The 26847-nt window shown below is 44.5% G+C and overlaps 1 protein-coding gene across 1 annotated transcript in view; it reads right to left on the bottom strand.

Annotated features, from left to right (window-relative positions):
- Window positions 1-2204: 2204 nt before the first annotated feature.
- LOC307231549 (homeodomain-interacting protein kinase 3-like) overlaps window positions 2205-26847 on the bottom strand; it is a gene marked incomplete at its 3' end in the record, with an annotated part of 40532 nt that continues 15889 nt past the window's right edge. The window contains exons 4-17 of the mRNA XM_080002312.1: window positions 22830-22953; window positions 19434-19553; window positions 19247-19333; window positions 17010-17194; window positions 16222-16390; window positions 15529-15652; window positions 15297-15391; window positions 14274-14425; window positions 11137-11298; window positions 10233-10610; window positions 9508-9669; window positions 7854-8140; window positions 4198-4364; window positions 2205-2735 (exon numbers count right to left, since the gene is read on the bottom strand). Of these exons, the coding sequence (XP_079858438.1) occupies window positions 2205-2735; window positions 4198-4364; window positions 7854-8140; window positions 9508-9669; window positions 10233-10610; window positions 11137-11298; window positions 14274-14425; window positions 15297-15391; window positions 15529-15652; window positions 16222-16390; window positions 17010-17194; window positions 19247-19333; window positions 19434-19553; window positions 22830-22953 (2743 nt within the window). The remainder of the gene's footprint in view (window positions 2736-4197; window positions 4365-7853; window positions 8141-9507; window positions 9670-10232; window positions 10611-11136; window positions 11299-14273; window positions 14426-15296; window positions 15392-15528; window positions 15653-16221; window positions 16391-17009; window positions 17195-19246; window positions 19334-19433; window positions 19554-22829; window positions 22954-26847) is intronic.

Consider the following 26847-nt stretch of genomic DNA (forward strand, 5'->3'; position numbering starts at 1 on the left):
GGGGTGGAGGGGATTGGGGTTTGAGCAATCTGATTAACGGGAGTCGTCGTCCCCCCCCCCCCCCCCCCCCCCTTTTCGTCAATGGCCAAGGTACTCCCCAAAGTCTTTGTTACCGTGAAGCCGGTCGTTCGAGAAAGGCACTAGTTTACAGTACGAGAGAGGCGTCAATACAGCTCGATAACGAGAGAAACAAAAGCTATGTCTTCAGGATAAATCTAGAAATAAAACAAAACATTAACATGCTGATTACAGAACCCAACCTACACTTCCAGCTGAAATACTGACGCTATAGGCTCTCACACACACACACACACACACACACACACACACCCCCCCCCAAAAAAAGGAACAGAATCAAAACGTAAAGTACACACAACTCTCCGATTACAGCAGTTTACAATCACTTCAAAATAAAAACAAAACAAAAAAAAGACGCAAATATACAGAGGCACTAGCGAATATAGGGAAAACCATTTCATCAAACTATGATCAAAACAAACCCGGTGTTGGGGGGGGGGGGGGGGGGGGAGTTCAGTCCTCGAAAGTCACGACTACAGAAGTGGCAGATAATCGGTACGTAGCAGCTTCTTACCTATACATTCCACACAAAGCTAAAGGGAAAAGTCCCCAAAAAACACGACAAGGGAAGCGGTGCTCAGGCGATCTGTCTTTGGTGCTTAGGGCGGCTGACACGAACAAACACTTCCGTCCCTTGAAAAAGATGCACCGCAAAAAAAAAAAAAAAGAAGGGGGGAGAAGAAAACAAAACAAAATGTAAGGAATGTATCCAAAGTAGACACACGCACACAAAAAAAAAATGGAGTAAAATTAAGGTTGTTGTTTTTTTTCCTCCTTCCTGTACACCTCAAACACTCATTAGGGAATAAGTGGATTTGTTATTTAAAAACACTGAAAAATGCACAAAAACATCTACAGGTGTATATTTTTGTCATTTTTAACATCCTTTAAATCAACGCCATGCCCAGAGTTAAATGTCTAAATTAAGTCGTACGAGGATAGCCGAAATGCACCAAAAAACAAAACACAAAAACACACCCCAAACCCAAAAGGCTATCTAGATTGTATTGCAGGTACAGTAAACAGTGCCAATACTGTTATGAATCAAGCACTATAGTGAATAGAAATCGATTATCAAAATATCAAGTCACTCTATATATGTACGTAAAAAGCTTATTCAGTCAAAGCCCGTTTTGCGTTCGGAGTTTGGAGAGCAAAGTGAAGTCTTAACGCCAAATTTAAACGTAGGGAACCACAAGCCAAATCCTCATGCCTATTTCTAGTATATAGATAGATATTCATATCTATCCTTCTCTCTTCTCTCCCCACACACACACACACACACACACACACACACACACACACACACACACACACACACACACACACACACACACACACACACACACACACACACACACACACACACACACACACACACACACACACACACGAGAGGTTAAGGTTCAAGTGCTGCAAGCCCATATACATTTACAATCCAGAATTTGCTGAAGAGACTCCATTTTTAAGGCACTGGAAAGGTGTCGGGAGGAGGAGGTCATGGGGACTGATGGCTTAATGCAGATTCCACCTCCTGGGAAGGGAGGGGCGTCCCGAATGACGACACCGCTCATCTCGCCCAGAATGACACACAAAGACACACAAAGACACACACACACACACACACACACACACACACACACACACACACACACACACACACACACACACACACACACACACACACACACACACACACACACACACACACACACACACACACCTGAGGACAAGAGAGAACGGATGCACCCGTTGGCGTCAACCAGTTTCTTTCTTCTTCTTTTTGAAAACAGCGAGAGCTTTCCTCGTGAATCTTTGTAAATTCAAATCGAACTCCAGTTTCTGACTTCCGAGGCTTGACCTCCGTGCTCGTCGTCCGGGAGTCCGAACTGGCAGAGAAATCATCGTCGCCGCCATTTTTTGCGTGATGGTTCTCCTCTTGCCGATGAACCAACAAACGAACAAATAAACAAACAAAGAAACGAAACAAAAAAACAAAACAAAAAAAGAAACGGAAGCTTCCGCCAACGGTCACATGTGTCCGTTTCGTGTCCTGCTGCCACCGGTTCTACCTGCCCAGGTGACGGCACTGTAGCCCCGCCCCCTGCCCCGCTGGCCCCACCCACTCAAATGTAGGAGAACTGGTGGTGGTGGTGGCTGAGCTTGGTGGGGCTGAGGGGGAAGCTGGCGTAGGTGACCGGCGACGCCATGTAGGGGTGGGAATGCGGTGGGGGAGGCGGTGGCGGGAAGGGTGGCTTGAAGGGGTGGGGGTGAGGGTGGGCGTGAGGGTAGCCTGGCCCATGGTGGGGGTGCATGGTCGGCGAGGGGAGGAGCCTGTGCCCGGGGTGGTGGGGGTGGGCACCGATGCCCAGCGTCACCTGGTGAACTATGGCGCTGCCCTGCGGGTGGGGCGAGAGCCCGAAAGCCGGCTGGAGGAGAGCGGGGGGCGGCGGGCGGGAGGGCAGGACGGGGTGAGGGCCAGCGGCGGGGTAGGACAGCAGGGTGTGTGGGGGGGCGGAGATGTGCGTGGGGCTGCCGTGCGGCAGGTGGGTGAAGGTGTGCGTGTGCACGGTGGGGGGGATGTAGGCGTGAGGCCGCATGGGGCCATAGTTGCCGTTCCACTCCTTGATGCCGTGGCTGGAGGCGTATGGGTGCACCTGTGGGGAGGGGAAGGGGGGTTGATTCAATCAAAACAACTTTTCTTACTACTTATTTAAGACCGTAGGTCGTAAACGGTGTTAAAATGTGTCTTCAACATTTTAACAAAACTTACGCCTGCATTTTGAACTCAACTCTCTTATTCAACTCAGTATTGCAGCTTAGAACTAGATAGATAGATAGATATAACGCAGACAGAATAAGAGAGGCAATAAAAATAGGAGAAAAGAAAAAGGCAATATATGGCATTTTTTTAAATATACAATAGAGAGTTAAAGAAGCAGGAATGTGGAATGTGTGGAATTAGTGGCATCTAGCCGTGAGGCTGCAGATCGCAACAAAGTGAATACCCCACCTCCCCTCAACCCTCCCTTTCCAACCATCTACGGTGGCTACAGGCTAACATTAGCGAAGTAATGCTAAAAAGGTATTTTATTCAAGGAGTTTAGTCTGATAGCGAGATTTTATTATTTTTTTCAAATTTAAACACATTTAGTTAATTTTTCATGTATAAGCGGCCACATTCATAAAATAAAAAATTCCTAATTTGTAAAATATTAAGCGTGTTATCAATACTCGGACGCTACAAAACTGAAAGTGGCTGCTTTGTGGGTGCACGGCAGAGTCTGCGGAGTCAGATTTCACTGACAGGGGAGAGGAGAGAAAGAAGGCAACAGGAGACCTTAGATCGAGTCTAGATCGGGACCCGTTTCCCTCTCCATGCGTAATTTGCGGCCACGATCTCTGTCCGTTGCTCTTCCCTGTTCCTCTCAGATAAGCTCGAGAACATAATGATTTTTGGGGGGTTTTTTTAGATATATTTAATTTCACTCAGGTTTATTTTACTTTTTATTTTACTCTGAAACAAAAAAATAAGCACCGTGCACCACGTTGTAAAATGGGTCGTCATAAGTTTATTAACGGGAGGGAAAAATTGCTCACCGTGGCATCCCTACTACTCGTAAATGTCAATTATAATTGTTAGAGGAGTGATACATTCCGGTGCAAAGAAATACAAAAAAAAGAAAAATCTCTAAATACAAAGAGGACTCGGAAAATGTGCATGTTTAGAGGATAACGGCTCTGCCTCTAATCCAGCTGGGCTCCGTGGGCGGTGGTATGAGCCATGTCAGAGCGGCAGCAGAAGGCGTGGGAGAGGGCTTATCTATGTTCACATCTGTCCAATTTTCAGCACTACCCACATGCCCCAAACTTCTTATGGCGGAAAAACACGATGAGATAAAAAGTTTGGAGTCATATGAAGAGGAAAGTACGCTTGTTTTTCGCACCCATACACAAAACTACCCGCTCTACGATACTACGACCGGGACGAACTCATTCTCAAGCGCAGACTTGCAGTGCAGAGACAGCGATGAGGTGACAGTGGAAGCGGAACGGGGATCCACTACACCCCGTCGTGCCATTTACTACCGATCCGGAGAAAAAGGAAACGGGGCCCACCTGTCCAAAGCCAAGGGGCTGCTGCTGCTGCGGCGGCTGCTGGATGGTCGTCACCTTCTGCTGCTGTCTGGGTAGGTGGGGGGCGGACGGGAGGAGGGCCATGGAGGAGGGGGCGTTCTGCCGTCCAACAATGCCGCGCCCTTTGGTGCGGGAGTAGGACTCTGAGGCTGAGAGGAGAGGACCCGGAGAGAAGAGGGAAAAAACAAATGAGGCGGTCGGGCAGATAAGACGGTGAAACGGTGGCGGCAGCGCGATTACAGCAAACACCATCAGTACGTCAAACAACAGCAAACCTGAAGAAGAAAAAAATATATCTGTATAATCATGCAAGACAGCAGGGGAGAGAAAACGACAAAGGAGGACGGATGCAATTTACAGCTTGTTTCAAAGTCACACCTGAGCTCCAGCCTCTAGTGATTAATAAATCTTACAGTGGCCTCATCCGGTGTTCAACCACGAGAAGCCACCGACAATGTTCTCCGTTTGAGTAGCTTTGGCTGTCAAGTTCTCACAAGTCATTTTCAGACAAAAATAATCAAACTATGCAATTTAACTATGGATGTCTGAATCACGATAGCAATGATTAAACTAACCACACTATATTGACATTTCCATGGCAAGATCTTTGTCGTAAAAGCGATTCTGGAACATTTTTATAATGTCATGTTTTGAATAACAAAACCTAGGGAGATATTGCAGGTTTTTTAGGACACTGCATGGACTTTTCAAGCTCTTCAGCATGAAAGGGGCTACTCTGCGTTCCGCAGCTCTGATCAGAGCGATCTTTTCTCCAAACAAAGCAAATTTAAAAAACCTATGTGTATAAAATGGATTCACTTTCACTCGTTTCCTGCTGCTGCTCCACTGCGGAGCTGATCGCAAATTGCTCTTGAAAAAATCCTGCCCGTGTTCTCACAGGCTGGTGGCAAATTGCCCATAGCACAGAACCTCTTGTTTATTTCCCACTTTCTTCGCCACATTTGTGGATTACCGGACATTCTGGTCAAAGGCGCACTCTCCCTATTACACATAGCTAAATGCCGGAGGAGAGGGAGACATGCCGGCGTTCACCACAACATTAATAATCAATTACTTATTTATAAAAAAATAAAATAAAAAAAATAAAAAAAATAAACAATCGAATGGCAATTTCAGCATTCGAATAATGTAATTTTTTATTTTAATTTTTTTTATATTCAAATTTCGTTCCTGCAGCCCTACCACAAACTTGCGTCCACCATCCTTCTGACCCTGGCAAACTACTCCTAAGAAAAGGTACAACATACAGTTTAAGATCCACTACAGCTCAACATTTTGCTCAAGAGTTGCTCACAAAAATACTTCAATTGAGGAGCAACAATTACGACTGGGAAGGTTCGAAACATGGCACCGGGAGTGAATCCAGCTAAATGGTGAACCCCATGAAGATCCAGAGACAGACGGGGAACGAGACGAGGGATAGGGCAAGCTTGTCACTCAGTGGAAAGCATCAAAACCAGACAACGGAGGAGTGAAGTTGCTCCTCAGATTCTGATCTGAGATCGGCGCCTTCGGGCAACTTGCGCTGTTTGGGGGAGAGAGAGAGAGAGAGAGAGCGAGAGAGAGAGCGAGAGCGAGAGCGAGAGCGAGAGCGAGAGGGAGAGGGAGAGGGAGAGGGAGAGGGAGAGAGCGAGAGAGGGAGAGAGCGAGAGCGCGCGAGAGAAAAAAGGGCTTTGATCTGGCACAAAGAGAAATGCATCCTTCTTTTCTCCACCTCCACCGAAACCAATGGGGCTTTATGGAGATTGTCAAAGAAACAACATCCTCACTCCCCATTTTCGTGACTACTGACATGGATGTCTGCAAGTGTGTTGAGGAAAGGAAACAATTCATTTAAAGAGATCATGTGGGGAAGATTATTTTGTTTTCTCCCCTCCTTAACGTCAGTGGATTAATGATGTAACTTGAAGATCGCATGGGGAATGTAGGATCCTTTGTCGTTCTGAATGAATTTTGCGTGAGAGTGTGACAGTAACAATTTAATCCCAGCAAATTTCAACGTGTTGGGATTAATTGGAATTGATTGTGGTTCATCACATATAATTTGAGAGTAAAAAAATGGGAATTGGGAGTTTAATTGAGAGACCTAATTGTTAAATGCTCCCCTTTAGCTCTTTGTGTGATCACACCATTAATATGAGGGGGAGGAAGTAGGTAAGAGTGGTTTCCCCAGACAATAGAAACATTGCCTTTTTTCAGGATGCATCTCTAAAGGTACTGGTTCTGCGCTGGCGTTTTTTGCGATCACCTGTAATAGCCTCTATGACCAACCACTGGGTGGTAGGCCCCTAATGATGCCATGTGACCTGTACAGCGGGAATAAGGGAACGTTCATGGCACAAATATGTTAATAGTGTTAGTAGTTTACAACAATAAAACAATGTACAATTCGACGCTTGCTGAAATAAAATATCACATTGAAGTAATTACGAATAACACACAGAGATGACAACATTTGTAATAGACACATAATGTGACCCGACGCGTTCTAACCCGGCACATTTTGCAGCGCTGTACTGGTGGCTCGACGTGAAAAACATTGGCAATTCCATTCTCGGTTAAAAATTAGATAATAGCAGATTTTTGTTCCTCATGATGTTTTTATCTCTCTACTTATTTCAAAAGTTGAGTTTGATTCCTTAATATTAGATAAATATTAAAAGGCTGAGGCTACTTGATCCACCAGCATTACAGGGGGAAAAAGGTCACTCATCAACTTGTTCAACAGTGCAAATGGCGATCTTATAAAAATATGAAAATACGAATAATTTGTTTTTACTTGTAAAAAAAACAAGGTTAAAAATAAACCTGGACTACACTGCGTCTTCTTAGTGTGGTAAAAAAAAAAAAAAAAGGTTGCGCTGCAACGCCTCAGAGGACACAAAGAAGAAGAGCTGACTTCACTTCCGTAAACAATGTTTAAAGAAACAACAACAAATACACCAGAAGCAAGAAATTTCACTTCTCCGTGAAAACATATCATCTCCGTGTTGTTATGGATTGTGAGATGAGGGTGGAAAAAGTTCTCAATCATATTCCGGAAGTGTGAGGTGGTGGAGCGGGGTGCGCCCAGAAAACAACAATTCCCAGAATGCAAATAGCTGGGAGGACCCCACCGTTTACATTCTGAACAAAAAAAACCTTCAAATTAAAGGATTAACTTGAATCATGCATTTTCATAAATTATATATATATATACACATATTCAACATAACCTCATCGAAGAGTACAACACTGTACAAATGTTACCATTTTCAGCCCTAATCCGGTTTCTGAAGTCTGGAAATGCTTCTAAAACTTCAAAGTTTTGAAGCTCTTGAAGACTGTTACACTTTCATGTCGTGAAAAAAACGTCAAATTCAATGCTTCTATCTTCGCTTCCCTTTCATTAAAAGGTTGATTTTGCTATTGCACACAATGGGATGCTTACAGATTCATTATCAGCTAACCTCTAAAATGTGTAGACGATGACATAATCATAATCATTGACATAACATCTATAACCTAGCATCTAGCATTATACAAGAATCAGGCCATCAGAATCATTGAAAAAGCACATATAATGGAGCTTCTACGTCTCTTGCGTCGATCTCCATCTCAGAGAGCAGCAAACTGACCTGATTTGTGGGCGCGCTCCTCCGTGCCCACGCTGTGGTTGATGTTGTGCACCCTCATCGGCGGAACCACCATGGTCCTAACGCCGAGGGGGCTCAGGCCCTGCGCGGCGGGTGACGCGAGCGTCGCTACCACAGCGGCAACCTGCGGGAGGTTGCTGCGGTGCCGGTGGTTGCTGCCGCCGAGGTAACGGTAGGGGATGCTGCTGTGTGGCGAGGTGGACACGTCGGACTTGGGGGAGCCCTCAACCGTCTCGCATCCGCTCTCGTGGCCGTCGTCCTCCGACAGACTGCGTGGGCAGGGGATCGTATTTAGCAGAGTGGAAACACAATTAGAGGCAGGAACAGACTCCACGCCACAATTAACAAGCAGATTTTACATTTGTTTAACGGTTTAAAAATGTTGCAATTGCACTGACCACACCAAACGCCATGCAAACAGACAGAAAAAGTTCAGAGAAGAAAACTCTGGAGCTTACGTGTGCTCAGAACAGCGATGGCGGCATAACACACTAGGCTTGGGAAGATTGACAATTAAATAATCGCCGATCAACTCCATTGATTGCCATGACATTGATGACAGACTACTTTCTTTTATTGTTTATCAGCCAGGAAAGCATTGAAGCTGATCCCCGGCTCTGAATCGATTGGAGTAGGAGCGGAGATTGAGCGGAGAGCCACTCTGCTCAATCTCATTGTGTAAAAGTGTTCTTGTATCACATATAAAAGATACTGTGATGTTTTCCCTCTCGTTGTTGTGACTTCATGTGTTCTTCTAAGCCTCATTGTGAAGTGTGTATCAACTACTGTACCACCACAGAAATGGAAGGTGACAACGACTTGAGTCACTGTAAACAAGTTTGTGTGTTTACACCCGGCATTAGAATGCGTCTCCACATGCGTCTCCAGTAACCACTTGTGATCGGATCTCACTTCCCCGCTCTTTATGCAAATATAATATATTGTCATTATAATACAGCAATATATAATATCATCTCAGAGAGAAGGTTTTCGATTCATTTTGTTTCCTTAGTTTCTGACTTGTATGGAAAATGAAAAATGTAAACCTAACTCAGAGAATTGGAGTGGAGTTTATTTTTATTTATTTCTCCTCCAGACTCCAGTTATCCTGCGTTTTTATTTTAGATCAACATATTTTCGTTTGTGTCCAACTTGTATGAAACAATATTTTTTAAACAACACTGAGTTAAGGGACTGTGCGTTTCCATCCAGTTAAAAAAAAACAAAATACCCTGTGTGTCCCTGCTGTCGCATGAACCGTCACACATGTCTCCCCGTTGCTTTCCTTTGCTATGGGAAGGTCGTAATTTAAAAACAATATGTTTTTGTGTAAATACTTTACTTGTAAATAATAAATCCTGAACTTCTGTAACAGGGAGACCGCATTTCATTACGTTCTACATGTGCACACCCCCCCCCCCCCCCCCTTCCAAATGGAATCAGCAATCGCTGAATTGGAATTTTGCACGACTGCCCGTGCGCGCGTGCAAAATGCGCACGCACGCACGCACGCACGCACGCACGCACGCACACACACACACACACACACACACACACACACACACACACACACACACACACACACACACACACACACACACACACACACACACACACACACACACACACACACAACCTGTTGTGTCTCTTGCAGGGTGAGATGGAAGGACTGGACTGTGGAGAGTTGGAGGAGGAGGAATCGGTGCTGAGGCTGCTGTCGGGGCTGCTGAAGGAGCAAACTCTCTCCATGGACACGCTGGTGTTGCTGCAGGCCTCGCACACACACTCCCTTTTACACCTGGAGGGGGGGGGTAGGGGTGGGGACATGGACACAAGGGGTTAAAAAAAACGAAACAACAAAAATGACACTCAATTCAATCCTTGCTTTTCAGTTTTTTGAATTGATTTCAAAATTCTAATACCGATACTTGGTTGTTGTATTTTTTTACTAAAATGAAATACCAACAACCAGTCACAAATTTATTGAAATATTTCTGTATTAGTCCGAATTTCTTCTGTGAAATATTTTTGTAACACACGTCAGATGGCTTATAAAATGTCAATCAATCAATAGCCGTCTCATCAATATTGTATTATCGATAATAATCAAACTGTGACCCTTTGTATCGAATTGGAATGGAATCTAAGCTCCTGACCGCCAATAACCAGCTCTTCAATGCTCGGTGCAAACAACAAGAGGAGGTCAAATCTCAAATTTTACATAATGAAGTAGCTTCCTCCTTAAAGTGCTGGTGAGCGACACTTGGGTGGTTTGGCAAAATGTCCCTGCGAGCCATCTCTTTTCGACTCCGTCCATCAATCAAGGGAAGTGCGGGAACAGAAGGAGCTCACTGCACTTACTCTCTCAACAGACACCGCTGACCGTCCTCATCGTCGCCCTCTTCGTCAGTCGACTTGCTGCGGATGCTAGTCACGCTGGGGGCAGGGCTCGGTGTGTCGCCCAATAGGACGGCTACGTCTCGCTGCTGCTGTTTGGCCGTCTCCAGCTGCCGGTTTGAGTTCAGCACCGCCTCATTGAAGCACTTTACTTCTTCCACTGCATCGTGGTCTTCATCGCCGCCTTCTTCTGCAGCCAGAACTACTTCTTCCTTCCTGGATCTATCCAGCGGCCCGACCCGCTGAGGCTTCCCCTGTGTGGCCACCGCCTGTCCGACCAGGTCGGCTATCTTGGGTGTTCGACATGCAGATATGTGGATGCTGCCATGTTGGGAGGAGTTCCTGCGAATATTTTGAATTACACTGGAAATTAATTTTGACCGAAACAAAAACGGAACCCAATATGACAAAATTCACAAGATGCAATTTTTGTTTAATGAAAAAAGAATCACAAGACACTCCTTCGTTTGATGAATTTTATACTTCAAGATTCAAGAGATTCAAGATTCAAGATTCAAGATTCAAGACCTGCACCTGACCATGCTAAATGCGTCCCTGAACTCGACAGTAGCTAGGCTACAACGTAACTCACATTGCTGAGGAAGCGTCAAGGTAGTGATTTAATGACATGTTGTATTAAGTATATTATGATATATTAAAATTTAATATATTTAATGGTTAAAATATGCACCGTTTAATGCCAAATCAAAAAAGATGGAATCTTCTGCAGTCAGAATTTGTTTCTATTCAAACCGAGTGTATCGTGACACACCTATCCACAAAACTCTTCTGCGTCGTCTTCCCTTTTTGTTTTGGCCTATTTCAAATTCTATTTCAATTTGTCCATCGAACATGGGTATTTCCTTACCTGTTGTAACCGTGTCGGTGTCTTTTATTTGCTGGCTGAGGCCACACCACGTGCGCCACGCCGATGTTGATGGGCTGAGCACCGGACATGGCTGATATCTGGTTGGTGAGGAGCGGTGGCTGGATGGCAGTGCCGTAGTGAGCGCCGTGGGGGTGCACTTTGCTGTAGAGGTTAAAAGAGAAGCCAAACATAGCTAATGGTTCGGTAAAAATCTCTTTGAATAAGGAATACCATACTTCATGTGTGAACAAACGTCCAGTTCAACTAGTCTGACATTCTAAATCGTCACATAGCCTGCCAACCTTGGGAAAATATTTTCAGTACCACAACAGTGTAACAGGAAGTCTCTGTTGTGTTTGAGTTACTTCAGCTAAATCATCAGCAAAACTTCAGTTATTCGCAGCGTAGCCATCTCTTAACCAGGCCAATCACATCATATACGACAGCTGCTCACTATATATACAAAGTTATCTCCTTAGGATATGCCCCTTGAAATGCATCATCTCTTAAAGTTAACGAACTAGAGATGCACCAATTGCAATCATCTTGGACAATTCAATTCAGAAGTCTGACATGCAGATACCAATTTTCATTCAATTGTATATTCATAACAAAACATTGACTAACTTTTGCATTGTCGTCCGATCATTTTGAACTTCATATCCATGACGAAATCAAATTTTCTGATAATTTGGTCTCATTGGGTATATCTGCTGTACGTCAAAGATAAATCACGTGATCTGATCACACTCACGTGATTGGACAGCTGCACATGCAGACTACAGCTGCAATTTTCAGTTACCACAAAAGTGAGATTGCTCATTTTTCACTATGGAAAATAATAGAACATGAAACTGTCCCTGAGTTCCAATAAAATAAAATACAACATGGAACAGTCACTGAGTTGCAATAAAATAGAATATGGGACTGTCACCAAATTTCAGTATAATTCAACCTATAACTCTCATTGAGTATTAGTAAGACACAACATATAACTAACATGGAAATGTCCAGTTCAAACTTCAAATGAAATCTCTTTTACTTTAAGTGTAAATATACCTTTGTGTTATATTTACATGTTTTTTTCCCATTACAAAATAAATGGCAATCATTGCAAATAAAGTAATAGTAAATGGCCGACTTTTCTCACTCTCGTTCACTGGAAGTCCTCCTTCGCTCACCATGCATTAAACCAACTGAATAAAATCAAACACCTCGTTATACTGAGTGATTTGTCAAGACTTGAGTCCCAAAAAAGAGTCAAACTTTTCATCGTTAACGGACCTCTGCACTAGGAACAACCAGAGCAGGCGTTCCACTGTACTGACAGCGATAGAAACAGTCTGCACAATGTTAGAATATTGTCAGACAATTAATAAATATGTAATCTAATCTTTTTTGTTTACCTTGAAGTACCTCCAAACAGCCGACATTTTCTTTCTTTCACCCTCTTCTTTGAGGGTCAACTACGTTACATTACGTTGGTATCTGGTTTGAGTATCAGCACATTTTTACAAGTACGAATACATGAGCACAGTATCCAGCGTTTAAATTTGACCGACACAGAATCGGATATATCTGACACTGATTGGCCGGTCACCGGTTATGGCCGATCAAGCTGAAAACCGGCCAATTCGGATCACCGGCCGATCATTCAGTGCAGGGTTGCCCACTCTTTTTCGGCTTGCGAGCTACTTTTAAAATGACGAGGTCAAAATGATCTACCTTCATTAAAAAATGCTAAATATATTTATTTATATGTATATACTGAGTATACTTCATATATACAATATATGTTGGTGTACCTTGCATCCCTGCATGAACCCTTACGGCACAATAGCATTAAATACATTTATGGTCACTACCTTACTCTGATGACTTGCACTGAAGGGAGCTGGCCAGGGTTGCATAGTCCGGACAGTAGCTGCTGATAGCCAGCCTCAAGCAGGCTTCCAAATGATCATCCGTCATGGTGGAACGCTATTTCGACTCAATAATCTTCATGTGGGAAAAGGCTGACTCACATAAATAAGTAGAGCCGAATAATGCCGTCAAGGAGGGAGCACATTTCCTCATGTTTGGGTAATTTTCCTCTGTGAGTAAGTTCCAAAACGGTCTTGAGCCCTGGACTTGAGCTGAATGTCAGCCTGTGTCAACATCTCATCCTCCACTGCAGACAAGTTCAGGTGAAACAGTGTTGCAATTTTTGATGCGAGTGAATCAACCTCAATGTCTTCCCTAAATGGGAAGCACATAAATGTAGCGATGGGCTTGAGTAAAGCACCTTGAAACCGTTTCTCAAAGTCTGACAGACAATTTTCAATCTGCTCTGTGTAGCGCGCACTGTCGGGGCGCTCCTCGCACCCCTCCCCTCCCTGCCTGCCTTACCTTAGGTCTCCAGCTTTCATGCAAGGTTTTAAAAGTTCCCCAAATCATGGCGCTGCAGCTTTGAGGACAGAAGTTGCACTACTGAACTGAACTGATCATGTTGACCACGGTTTTGTGCGATCTACCCACACTACCTTCGTGATCGGCGTATTGCGCACCCCTGGTTCAGTGCACCGCAGGTTTTATATGTTAACATTACTGTCACATTTTTGTGCTTGATTATTACTCCCCCACTTCCCATTTTACCTCACAATGCAGTGTTACCCCTCGGTGGATAATAAAGTACCGCACCGTATCAGTGGATGTTGAGTGAGAGAGGAGAGGGAAGGGAGGGGTCACAGAACCACAAGGTGGTAGCATCTGGACCAATCCGAGGGATGTAGTTTAAATTCAGAATAAATGTAAGGTATTGTTTTGTATTGATTGATTTTTTTCCGTAATTAAATTACAATAATATAGATGTATTTTTTGCGTCGTTTCGTACGTGCGTATTTTAACCAAAAATTGCGTGGTTGGTACACAAATTGCGTGCAGGTTGGCCGGTCTCTAAGAGGGAAGAATCTAGAATATTTCTTGTCATTTTTTTGTTCTTTTAGAACTTTTAACCACCAACCGAGGCCTTATATCATCCATTTATCCAAGCAACCAATACAAAACTTTCTGGTTTAGTGACTAAACGTTGTACGTTTCACTACATTTCCACAGGGTTGTTGACATTCTCCGTTGGAAGACACGATCGACTGACTCACCCCCAGTCGCTGATCCTCTGAAGGGAGACCCCGGAGTCGGCAGCGAGGGCGGGCGGGGGCGGCGGAGGGTGGGAAGGAGGAGGCACGACCGGAGTCATCTGCTGCCAGGCCGCCGGGACAAGGAGCTGCTGCCCGCGGCTGGACCAGCCCGGCTACAGAGGGGACGGGGGCGGGGGAGACGGTGAGTGGACCATGTGCAGGCACAAGGGAAATGCAACCAAAAACAGGGAGTTCATGAGTGTGTTGACGAGTCCCCCGCAGACTGCAAAATGGCATTTTCCCCACAGAGAGAAGAAATACAGAGTAGAATGCATATGCCGGGTCAAAAATGAACTGGATTAAAATGTGTTATATTTTTATTTATAGGTTTGTACAATCTTCCATCGTTATTGAATTATTAAACACCACCAAAGTGTGAACTTTGAGTTGGAGTTGGGGGGGCGGTGTGGGTCAGTAGTTGGTGCCATATACAAGTGCCTTACACCATCAGAAAGCTGAGACCCTAAGGAATGATTTGACAATCTTAAACTCAGCTTAAAAACTGAGCTTGCAAGGGCTCATCAAACAGACGGCAGGTCCATCTGGCTTAATAGGTCAAAGTGTAGAAATGGCTTCAAAATTCAACTGGCCGGGCCCCTTTAATAAAAAAGAAAATCGTTTCATTTTTCGGCTCACTGAGGCTGAACTTCAAGATGTGCCTCCGGACGCCACAAGCTTCTTAAATACTGAATCGTACCTATGCAGTCAATAAAATTTAAGTAGCATTCCGATACCAAGAAACACTGCCACGTTATAATTTAATCCCAACAAGTCGGCAGTTTATTAAAGTTGCCAGACTAGGGCTGCAAAGATCCAGATACTGGCGTCAGATCTCTGTCGGATGCTGGACTAGATTTTGGAATACTGGCAATAAAACAATCTAAGGCTAAAGTAAGGCTCCACGTGAAACATGTCAGACAGTGCAGAAATGTAGACACATAGAAGAATGCAGTAAGTTTTGCTCTTATTGCAGAAAGATGTTACCTGTGCTATTACAGCTTGCCTCATTGGTAATGGCTGTATGGGAGGGGGCTGAGTTACCATGGAAACGGAGTACCCTGCTGGCTGGTTTAGGTTACCTTTGGCACAATTTTTTCAATTAAAACATGAAAATAATAGAAATTAGAAGTTTTAAAAGACAGGAATTGCTCATGCGATAACTGAGTATTATTCCAAAGAATAAATTGTCTCCTACATTCCCATTCGTTCTCCGTACCTTGCATGGTCGGGGGGCAGAGGATGAGGGCAGGGGGGAAAGAGTCGCTGCACCCAAACTGGCCGTTTCCAGCGGGCAGAGCTATCCCGGGATGCATCACCGAGGGCGCCGACTGGTTCAAAGCCTAAAACAGCAGCGGCAAAACGATTGGGGAAACGCAGACGGAGGCGGAAAGAAGAAGAAAATTAAGTTTATAAAGGTGCTGCAGTTACGCTTTCTGCCCTGAGGGTGGTAGCGTGGGTTCATCCTTTAAACTCGGTCGTGTTTACGACAGAGGCATTACATAACTGGTGAGCGGATATTTATTTATATCGTCTGCGTCCAAAAAAAAACAAAAAAACCTGACTGTCTCCTAAAGTCATTCAGCGTCTGCTTCCTCTCATTACACTCATTACACATTCTTTACTCCTCAAGTCTACTCTACGTCTAAATGCAGATACCTTGAAAAGCAAAAAGCATGCATCCTTCCTTCAATCAATGTTTCTTTTACATGGGAACTAATTATTATAGGCTGAATATCTGTTCATAGCTACGTAAGCTTCGAAATATTTTTCCAAGAAATACATAACAAATCATCGCAGTGAGAAAAACAGTTCACACCGTCACACTAGCGGCACAAAAAAAGACCATGTGGTATTTAAAATTCAAGACTTTTAATCTGATTAAGCGAGCACAATGCGTGCCTGGCTTTACCTGAGAGTGGACCGGGATCTTGCTGTAGGCCAGGGGGATGCCGGCTGAGGTGGCGGGGGCAGTGAGGGGAGGTCGGGAGAACTGAACTGTGTTCTGGTTGATGGTGTCGAAGACCGCCGTGGCGCTTTGACTGTGGCACATGTCCATGATGTGGAAACACGACTGAACACTGAGAAAGATAAAGTTTTGGGATAGAAGATATTTTGTATTGTATAAAATTTTGTTTATTTTCATTTTATCTTCACTTATATATTTATTTTTCTCACAATGTTGTATACTTTTTGTTTTCCAATAACTGTGACAATGTAGACAAAATTACAGCCCATGCCAACAAAGAACTCTGAATTGAATTGGTGGAGAGAGAAGTTTTGGGGGAGGGAGAGAGCGATAGAGATAAGTTCTGGCTCAGAGAGAGAGACAGCGTCATAGAGAGAGCAACAGAGTGAGACGTTTTGGGTGAGGGAGAGAGGTTTTGGAGACGGTAGGGCAGTAGATGGAGAGAAAGATACATTTTGGGGTGAGGTTTTTGTGGAGGGAGAATTGGAGGTTTTGGTGAAGGTAGAGAGCAATAGAGAGAAAGACGTTTTGGGTGAGAGAGAGCGAGAGAAATAAGTTTTGGGGTTAGAGAGTTTTAGGAGGAGGTAGAGAGCAATAGATAAAGATGTTTTGGGGGAGGTAGAGAGAAGTCTTGGGAAGGAGAGACACCCAGGAACCTGGACAGGTCAAGAGGGTCGTCAAGGACTGGTTCCGCATGCTCAACAGTGTGTGTGTGTGTGTGTGTGTCGTACTGGGTGCTGTGGGGGAAGTCCAGCAGGTGTGTCATGGTGAGAAAGGTGTGGCACAGCACATCGGCGGGGGCCGTCCTCTCCTCGGCGTCGACCAGCAGCATTGTCTTCAGCAGCGACACAAACTCCCGCCGGTCCGCCTTCTCTGCGTGCACGTCACTGGTGTCAGGCCTCAGCACCAGGTTCACCTGACACAGAAAAAGCGTGCACGAGAGAGAGAGAGAGAGAGAGAGAGAGAGAGAGAGAGAGAGAGAGAGAGAGAGAGAGACACTTCAAGATCCAAATTCCCAGGATCGCTCAAGGGTCTGGGTCGTTTCTTACTTGAAGCACGTGAGCCGAGTTGGCAGCAATTCGAGAGGGAGCGAGGAGTCGAGCTCTGTTGCTACTCATGCTCCAATGTTTCAAAAAAGTACAAGTTGTACGCCAAATTAGCTTGCTTTTCTTCCCCCCCAATTCAGACAGAGGGCAAGTCACATAATTTTCAGGAGATACATTGAAAAAGGAAGAAACCACGCATTCCCTAGGATTGATTGATACGTAATCGGATATATATCCGTGATCTGAGAAATTTAATTTTCTTATAATTTGGTCTCTATCTGCTGTACGTCAATGACAAATACATCACGTGATCTGATCACACTCACGTGATTGGACAGCTGCACATACACTGACACTGTTTATTATTGTTCATTATTCACTATGGAACAAAAATAGAACATTAAACCGTCACTGAGTTCCAATAAAATGGGACTGCCACCAAGTTTCAGTATAATGCAACCTTTAACTCTCACTGAGTTTTCATAGAAGACAACCATAATGACTCTTCTCATTCATTCACTGGAACTTGTCGTGCGCTAAACCAGCTGAATCAGAACAAATGACTCATTTCACTGAGTGACAAGAACAGAGTAAAAAAAAAAAACTAAAAAAAAAAAAACACTCCTCTCAACACCAGCAGAGCTCATGCACTCTGAACAATCAAAACAAATGCTCTGCAGTAGAGACAGTGATTAATACACAGACTGCACAATTTTGGAATATTGTCAGGTGAATATTTACCAAATCTCTAAACCGCCGACATTTCCTTTCTTTCGCTGTTTTTTGAGCGATTACCTTACATTACATTTGTATCGGGTCATCGAGCACAGTATCGGGCGTGTAAAGTTGACCGGCACACAATCTGAAAATATATTTGATCTGCCGGTAACGGCCGATTAGGCTCAAAACCAGTAGATCGATCGTGCATCTCTATTACCAACTCTTCATATGTTAACATTACACATTTTTGTGATTATTACTTCCCCACTTCCATTTTACCTCAGTAATGCAGTGTCGTCAATAATAAAGTACCACTGCATATCAGTGGATGTTGAGTGAGTGAGAGGGAGGGGAAGGGTTACAGAACCACAGGTCGTAGCATCTGGTCCAATCTGACGGATGTAGTTTAAATACCCAATAAATGTAGGCAATAATTTTGTTTTGATCAATTTATTGTATATTATTGTAATAATAATATATATTATTATTATTTATTTTTTGGGGGGGGGGGGGGGGGGGGGGGGGTGTAGTTTCAGATGGCACTTTGTACCTGTGTATTTTCACCAAGAATTGTAGGGTTGGAACACAAAACAACATTCAACAAGAAATATTCCCAGTAAATGTGCGAAGTCCGAATCCCAGAGACGCACCGCCGCAATTCCCCCTCCTTCACCGTTTCACTGTCTGGACAAGAGAGAGTGCGCCTTTGACCAGAATTTCCAGTAATTCCCTAGATGTGGCGATGCAAGTGGGAAATAAACCTGACCATTACTGACGGAATGTCCTCTCGTGCAGATTCCAAACTACCGGCTTGCGGGGCATTTACCACTGGACCGCAAGAACGCGGGCAGGATTATTTCAGGAGCGATTACTCAGCAGCAGCAAACTGAGTAAATTAAATACAACTAGATTTTTATGTGCTTTGTTTGGAGAAAAGATTGCTGTGAGTGGAGCTGCAGAACCATGTAGAACCATGTGGAACCATGCGTAATCCCCCCCCCCCCAGTTCAAAATTTGAGCATTCAAAATTTGAATATATTCGAATATTAAAAATAATAAAGCAAAATCTAATGGGAATAAAGAGGAATTTCTGTGGCCATAGATTAGCCCTGGATTTGTCTCAAATACATTTTATATTGTCATTAACATCTGGGCGAAGACACAGCGGTAGACTGCACAGAGCGAGCGGACTCGAGACTCACGTGTGCGATGTCGCCGAGGCAGCTGAAGATGTACTTCCTGGCCTCCTTGGACTTCAGCCCCGTCTCCTTCTCATGCTCTTCCGTCGACTGGGTGGAGGAGACGGGAAGGACGGAGGGAGTCAGAGACCACATTGTCATCATCATCGACTGTGTCGTGCGTTTTCTTGCGGGCAGCGTGTGAACGTACCTTCAGTCTCCATGACGCGTAGGGGGAGTCCGACTCCTTCCGGAAGAAGCGTGAGGTCTTGGTGCCCTTGTTGAGCAGCTGCTGTCCGGGTACACCCTGAGTCTGAGAGATGTAGCGGATCTGAAAAGGTGGAGGACAGAGACAAAACAGATAGACGGAAGCAGTTGTAATCAAATTCAGTCCATCCAATTCCTGAAAAATCTTGCAGCAGTTTGAAGCTGCCTCAACATTCTACAGTTTGTAGTAGCTGAGGCTTTGCCAGGTAAGTGAGCCTCTCCAACACAAACGGACACCAACGCACGTTTCGGATATCACTTTCCCGCTTAATAGGCAAATAACTGCGCTGTTGTCTTTCCCTGGAAGGTTTGATGTTTTTGGGCATAACCGCAACGTTGGGCTATATCCGTTTCCTGGGTTTGCGAATCGTTCAGTTTACTCTAAACTGACCAAAGAGGGAAGCTGTCGTTGAATGAGTTGAGCATGAATCATGCATGTTTCATGAATGAAACAAATTGTTAATGGATTAAAAAAGTCCTGGTCACTTTAACCCTTGTCGAACGAGTTAAACGGAGTTCTTCATTGATCGTTTTATGAATGAACACAGATTTGACAAATTATTATAATGACTGCAATTGACGATTGTCGATTCAAATGACACATAACAGTGTGGTTGCATGCATACAAACCAGGTCTAAAATGGGGTTATCAGACTCTCAATTGTATGGCTGCGTTTAAACCTGTATATTTACAGCTGTTCAGTTACGACCGGATCAGACTGAATAAGATGAATGAATAAGATGGAGATGGAATGAATAAGATGGAGGAACTATTTTTGTCAGTTAAAAATTGTGTCCAAAATAAAACATCACCGTGAACGGAGGCCAATTTGGGACTAGGTTTTAAAAAAATGCATTTCCTGGGAAAACAGGAGCTACCATCTTATACTGAAGTGACCCATCTGCAATGTCTAAAAATACACACAGGCTCTGCAAAATAAAGTCATTTAGAACAGGGTGCCCACAGGTATTAGAGATCTCGATTTAATACTTTTAAGACCTTTGTCAGACACATTTTAACGACATTTAGAACTGATTTTTGGGCAAATCATCTATGTCTTAGTGAATATGGTATTGCAGGAAAGTATACAGGAACTTACTATATATTAGGAAAGTATTTGGTAGATACAGGGGAGGTTATGAACTAGATGATTATATAAACTGTATAATAACAGTTTCCTTTAGGTCAGATAGGAAGGTAAGTGAGAACTCTATCTAACTCTATCTATTTTTCCTGGATTTCGCTCTACAGGCAAGTATGACAGGTATGAATAAAGTGAGTTGTGTTTATCTGGAATAGTCCTTTTGCAAACAGGAACAGGGCCATAATATCTTGGAAGGAACATAATATGATGGACAAATAAAACAGACAAAATGTTCAAATTGATAAATTGAAGACTGTTTAATGATTTCTAAGGGCTAATATTTGTCTAATTTAATTGAGGATATTTTAAGACACCTTTAAGGGCCTGTAGACACCCTGTGGAAGCTTTTCATACTATCAGCATTATCAGATTCAAAACGTATTTGCCTCCTTCGAATGTAGATATGCAGCATAGTGCTGCATTTTCTCCAGAGAAAACTTGCAGAATTATAACGTTTGCCAATATTATTACAGTCTTAACATGGAATGCACAGTGTTCTTCATGGTTTATTGTCTTAAGGGAACTAGCCTAGCTTGCAAATCCCATTTCAGGACAAAGGTTAAAATAACAAGCAGCAGTAACTCCAGTGAAACAGCAGAGACAGGATGTGGCACATCCACTTTGACACAGGCTCACGCTCGGGCTGGGCAATACAATATTTATTATATTGGTATTGTGACACGATGAGATAAGGGATAGGATCGTGATATTGTGAAATATTGTCATCATAGACTGTTCTAGCTGTTCTTACTGCTTGGTCATTTGATTTTGGCCATATCGCCCTGCCCTGGGTCATGTTTCTGACTTGAACATTACATTTGGCATGCATAATCATAGTGCAAGATGTGTGGTAGTTGGGAAGTGTGTGCACCTGTGGAAATATGGGAGAGTAAAACTAAAAGTTGAGAAGATTGAGGAGTACACCTGGTGCCGTGTACATATAACACTAAATACCTACAAGCACAGAAATCAGAGGGCACTGAACTTGCTGATAGTGCAGAGCAAGACCACTGAGTCCCCCTCCTGTGTGTGTGTGTGTGTGTGTGTGTGTGTGTGTGTGTGTGTGTGTGTGTGTGTGTGTGTATGTGTGTGTGTGTGTGTGTGCGTGCGTGCGGGCGTGCGTGCTTGTGCAGATGTATCAAGCATTCAGGCTTAGGTTTATAAATACATTTTGCTGTGCAGAGTAGAAACAGGAGAGAGCCTTGGCATGGCACAGCACTCTTTAAGGGGGTCGCTATGTGTGCGTGTGTTTCCCCTGGGCAAAGTCCAGAGGTGGTGGTCAGCTAAGCCCAAATGAAACAACACCTCAGAGCTGCGACTGCCAAAAAAGCCCCAGCTACTGCTATAAGCCAACGCTCCATCGCCCCACCATGCACGCACACAGTCGTATGATCTCACTTCAAATGCCACTGGTGCCCAATTCTAATTGGTATGGCGGATTTAATTACAATACAGGGAATTTCATTTCAGCATATTTGGCCAAGTTCAGTATCAGTCAAAGACAGTTTTGTACCAAAAATCAGCCAAATGGATTTATTGATATTCACGGATACTACTTATTTCACTTATTTTAGCAAAACCATTTATTTTTATTTTACAAAATTTTGTAGTTGAGTAATTTCCCATTTTCATTCTTTTACTCTCCTTTTTGAAGCACTATGGGTAGCTTTTTTATGTATGAAAAGCAGTGCTTAAACAGAAGCTATTAGATATTATTAATAAAACTTAATGTATTATGATTAAGCCTTTTCTCTGGATTTTCTATATTGGAAGGAGAAAGGGCAGACCCGGTGCCGGCATGTGAACTAGGCACAGGACTTTTCCCATGCTCCCTCCCACCGGGGACTCCAGTCCCAGATGGGAGGCTCGGACCGCACTCTCCTGTGGGAAAATAAATCACACGTTGCCGGGGACAATTTCCTGTTTGACTCCAGACCAGCTTAACCTCAGGTGGATTTCATGCTGGATTTGTCGGGGGCTTTGCTCGACTTGGCCTAAATTTAGGAGATTTGGGCCAAGTAGGCAGCGCTATGTTGAGCGGACTCTGGCAAAGTGATGCTTTGGAAAACTTAAAGGAATTAGAAACTTTCATTACTTCATCATTGGGGGGGGGGGGGGGTTTGAGGGTCTCTCTTCCTGTCTTTGGGGGCTCCCGTCTCTCCACCCACCGGTGTCTGACGCATGCCGTGCGTTACCTGGTCGTACTCCAGCGCGCCAGGATACAGGGGCCAGCCCAGGAAGAGCTCAGCAATCACGCAGCCCAGGGACCACATGTCTATGGCCTCCGAGAATGGCAGGCCGAGGATGATCTCTGGAGCCCTACGGGGGAGGGAGACAGAGGTTATTCTGGCTGCATGTAGGGCTGGTCATGAAATTTTTGCCACCGATCGATCAGAACCAAATATTCAAATCCATCTGCATTATCGTCTCATCTTGGGGGGGGGGGGGGGGGGGGGGAGTTCCATTCACGAAAAGGCAGCACAAGTAGAATATAACCGTAGCAGGCTTGTGGCCCCGGTTCAGGAGGAATGATGGAGAGAGATGCAGGTTGGCTGGAGGTTTGCTGGCAAACTGGGTTTTATTTGGGGCAGTTCAACATAAAGCGCTATAACATTTATGTATGGTAGTGTTAAATAAATAATACAACATCAGCATTGCCTGAAGGGATTAGGCCAAAATGCGCTTTTCTGAGAGAGTCCCCATTAATTATTCTTCTTCCTGCTCAATAAACACTGACAGTTTATGTCTTGTTTGAACCGCACTGTGACAAACAAACATATCGTGGTTGAAGTTTCATCCAAATTGATCCACATACGGGGTAGATATTAGCAAAAAAAACCCCACCAAATTTAGATCAATATTACAGAGACAAACCAATGCATTTCACGTCGAAATATGTCCACCCGGCTAAGAAGACATACCTTGGCATAACCTACGAATACGGTTGAGGTGTCGTTTAAATTGCTATGTCACAAGGATCTGATGGTTTAGATTTAATCCAAATCGATCCACATACAGAGAAGATATTTGTGAAAAACCGAACAACTTTGACCCGAAATATTCAGTTGGTCTTGGTTAACTCTCACACGTCTCGTTCAAAAATGAACGAGATGCACTCAGGGACTGGGTTGTGCTCACGGAGGATTTCAGGAGGACCAGGGCTAAGCCGAACACTATTCCATCCTGGGTGAAGAGGTGGCAGTAGTGGAGGGTAACAGGTACCTGGGCGTTCACCTGGACAACAAACTGGACTGGAAATGCAACACTGAGGCTGTCCACAAGAAGGGACAGAGCAGACTCTACTTCTTGAGGAAACTCAGGTCCTCCAATGTGTTCAGCAAGACGTTGCAAATCTTCTACCAGTCCATTGTGGCTGGTGCAATTTTCTTTGCAGTCATCTGTTGGGGGGGCAGCATTTGAGACTCCAAGAAACTGAACAATCTGATAAAGAAGGCTGGCTCTGTGCTGGAGTTGCTCTGGAGCCCCTAGAGCTGGTTGTGGAGAGAAGGATGTTGCATGTGCTGCTCAGCATAATGGACAACAGTGCACACCCCCTACACAACCCACTGGTCAAAGAACACAGTGTCTTCAGCCAGAGGCTCCTTCAGCTCCGCTGCAATAAGGACCGCTACAGGAGGTCATTCCTGCCCACCGCAATAGCCACCTACAATGACTCCCCTCTGTGCCAGGAGAGGAAATTCCTCCTCTGAATGGCAATGCACAAGGTACATTTTTACGTTATATTTAACTTCCACTTTTAAGCTTAACCTTTCACTAAGTTCAATTATATGTTATTCTATTTATTTCTATTTATTTATTTTATATGTATATGGATATACATATATGTATATGTGTGTGTACGTGTATATATGTATATGTGTGTGTATGTGTATATATGTGTGTGTATGTATACACACACACTCACCGGCGACTTTATTAGGTACACCTTGCTAGTACCGGGTTGGACCCCCTTTTGCCTTCAGAACTGCCTTAATTATTTGTGGCATAGATTCAACCATCTGTTGGAAACATTCCTGAGATTTTGGTCCATATTGACATGATAGCATCAGGCAGTTGCTGCAGATATATCGGCTGCACATCCATGATGCGAATCTCCCGTTCCACCACATCCCAAAGGTGCTCTATTGGATTTAGATGTGGTGACTGTGGAGGCCATTGGAGTAGTCAACTCATTGTCATGTTCAAGAAACCAGTTTGAGATGATTTGAGCTTTGTGACATGGTGCATTATCCTGCTGGAAGTACCCATCAGAAGATAGGTGCACTGTGCTCATAAAGGGATGGACATGGTCTGCAACAATACTCAAGATTCAAGATTTAAGAGGTTTATTCGTCACATACATATACATACTTTCATACACTTATGTAGTGAAATGTAATGCAACGCACCCGGTGATACCACACAATATGTCCTAGGGAAACATTTCTTTCTAATAGACCAACTAACTGATTCCTAAAATGTAATATAGTAAGTCGAATAATACTTATAGAATAAAATAAAAATATATAGAATAAAATAAAATAGATAAAGGGAATATGCTTATGTATATGGAATAGGCAATTATGTATATACAGATATGTGCATTAAAGTGGCATGGGAATGAAGTGAGGTAGTGTTTGTGGGATAATACAGCACAGTATACAACAGTACGGTGCAGCAATACGGCATCACCGAACAACTCAGAACAGTGACATAGAATGCGGTAAAGTATGCTACATACAGTACAGTAAGGTAATGGAGCCTGTGTGTGGCTCAGTGAGGACCCCTGGTGAGGTCAGCATTGACAGTTATTATTGCTTGTGGGGAAAAAACTCTGTCTCAGTCTCTGTTCTCGCTGTGTGACTGTGGAGGCGCTTGCCTGACCGCAGCAGCTGGAACAGTCCGTTGTTGGGGTGATGAGGATCCTTCATGATCCTGCGGGCTCTGCTACTACACCTCCTGGTGTATAAGTCATGCAGGGAGGGGAGTGTAGTTCCAGTGGTACGTTCAGCTGAACGCACCACCCTCTGCAGGGCCTGTCTGTCCTGGGCAGTACAGTTCCCAAACCAGGCAGTGATGTTGCCTGTCAGGATGCTCTCCACTGCTCCACAGTAGAAGGACTTCAGGATCCTCACCGAGACCTGGAATTTCCTCAGCTGCCTGAGGTGGTAAAGACGCTGTCCCGCCTTTCTCACCAGAGTGTCTGTTTCTACAGTCCATGTTAAGTCCTCTGTGATGTGGACTCCCAGGTACTTGAAGCTGCTCACCCTGTCAACAGAAGTCTCATTTATCACCAAGAGCGCATGCGTCCTCTGTTGTAATCCTCGCCTGAAGTCCACAGTCAGCTCCTTAGTTTTGCTGACGTTCAGGTGGAGGCTGTTGTCCTGGCACCAGAGTGACAGGTCAGCCACCTCCTCGCGGTAGGCCTTCTCGTCGCAGTCGGTGATCAGGCCCACGACCACGGTGTCGTCAGCAAACTTGACGATGGTGTTGGAGCTGGACCTGGCCACACAGTCATGTGTGTACAGGGAGTACAGTAGGGGGCTGAGGACGCAGCCCTGGGGGGATTCTGTACATGTGCTTCCCCACCCTAACCACCTGGGCCGGGCTGTGAGGAATTCCAGGATCCAGGCACACAGCGGAGTATTCAGTCCGAGCTCCTTCAGCCTGACAGCCAGTCTGGTGGGGACTATGGTGTTGAAAGCTGAACTGTAATCGATGAACAGGCCTTCTGGCCAGCGAGGTGCGTGAGCGTGGTGTGCAGTACCTGGTAAACAGCATCATCCGTGGATCTGTTCTGCCGGTACGCAAACTGCAACGGGTCCAAGGTGCGGGGGAGGCAGGCGCAGATATAATCCTTAATCAGCCTCTCGAAACACTTCATGACCACCGAGGTGAGGGCCACCGGACGGTAGTCATTCAGGCAGGCAGGAGAGGCGATCTTCGGGACAGGAACGATGGTGGACCTCTTGAAGCAGGTCGGGACCACTGATTCAGCCAGGGAGATGTTGAATATTGTAGTGAACACCGGAGCTAGCTGGTTAGCACTGGTCTTCAGTACTCGCCCAGATATACCGTCTGGGCCCGCAGCTTTCCTGGTGTTCACCCGCCTCAAAGTGTTCCATCGTGCACGGACACAGAGTGCGAGCTAGCGGTGCTGTTGACTCAAACTGCGCATAAAAGGAGTTCAGTTCGTTGGCTAGGGAAGCGTCC

Source organism: Zeus faber (genome assembly GCF_960531495.2).
Source record: "Zeus faber genome assembly, chromosome: 6".
Lineage (NCBI taxonomy): Eukaryota > Metazoa > Chordata > Actinopteri > Zeiformes > Zeidae > Zeus > Zeus faber.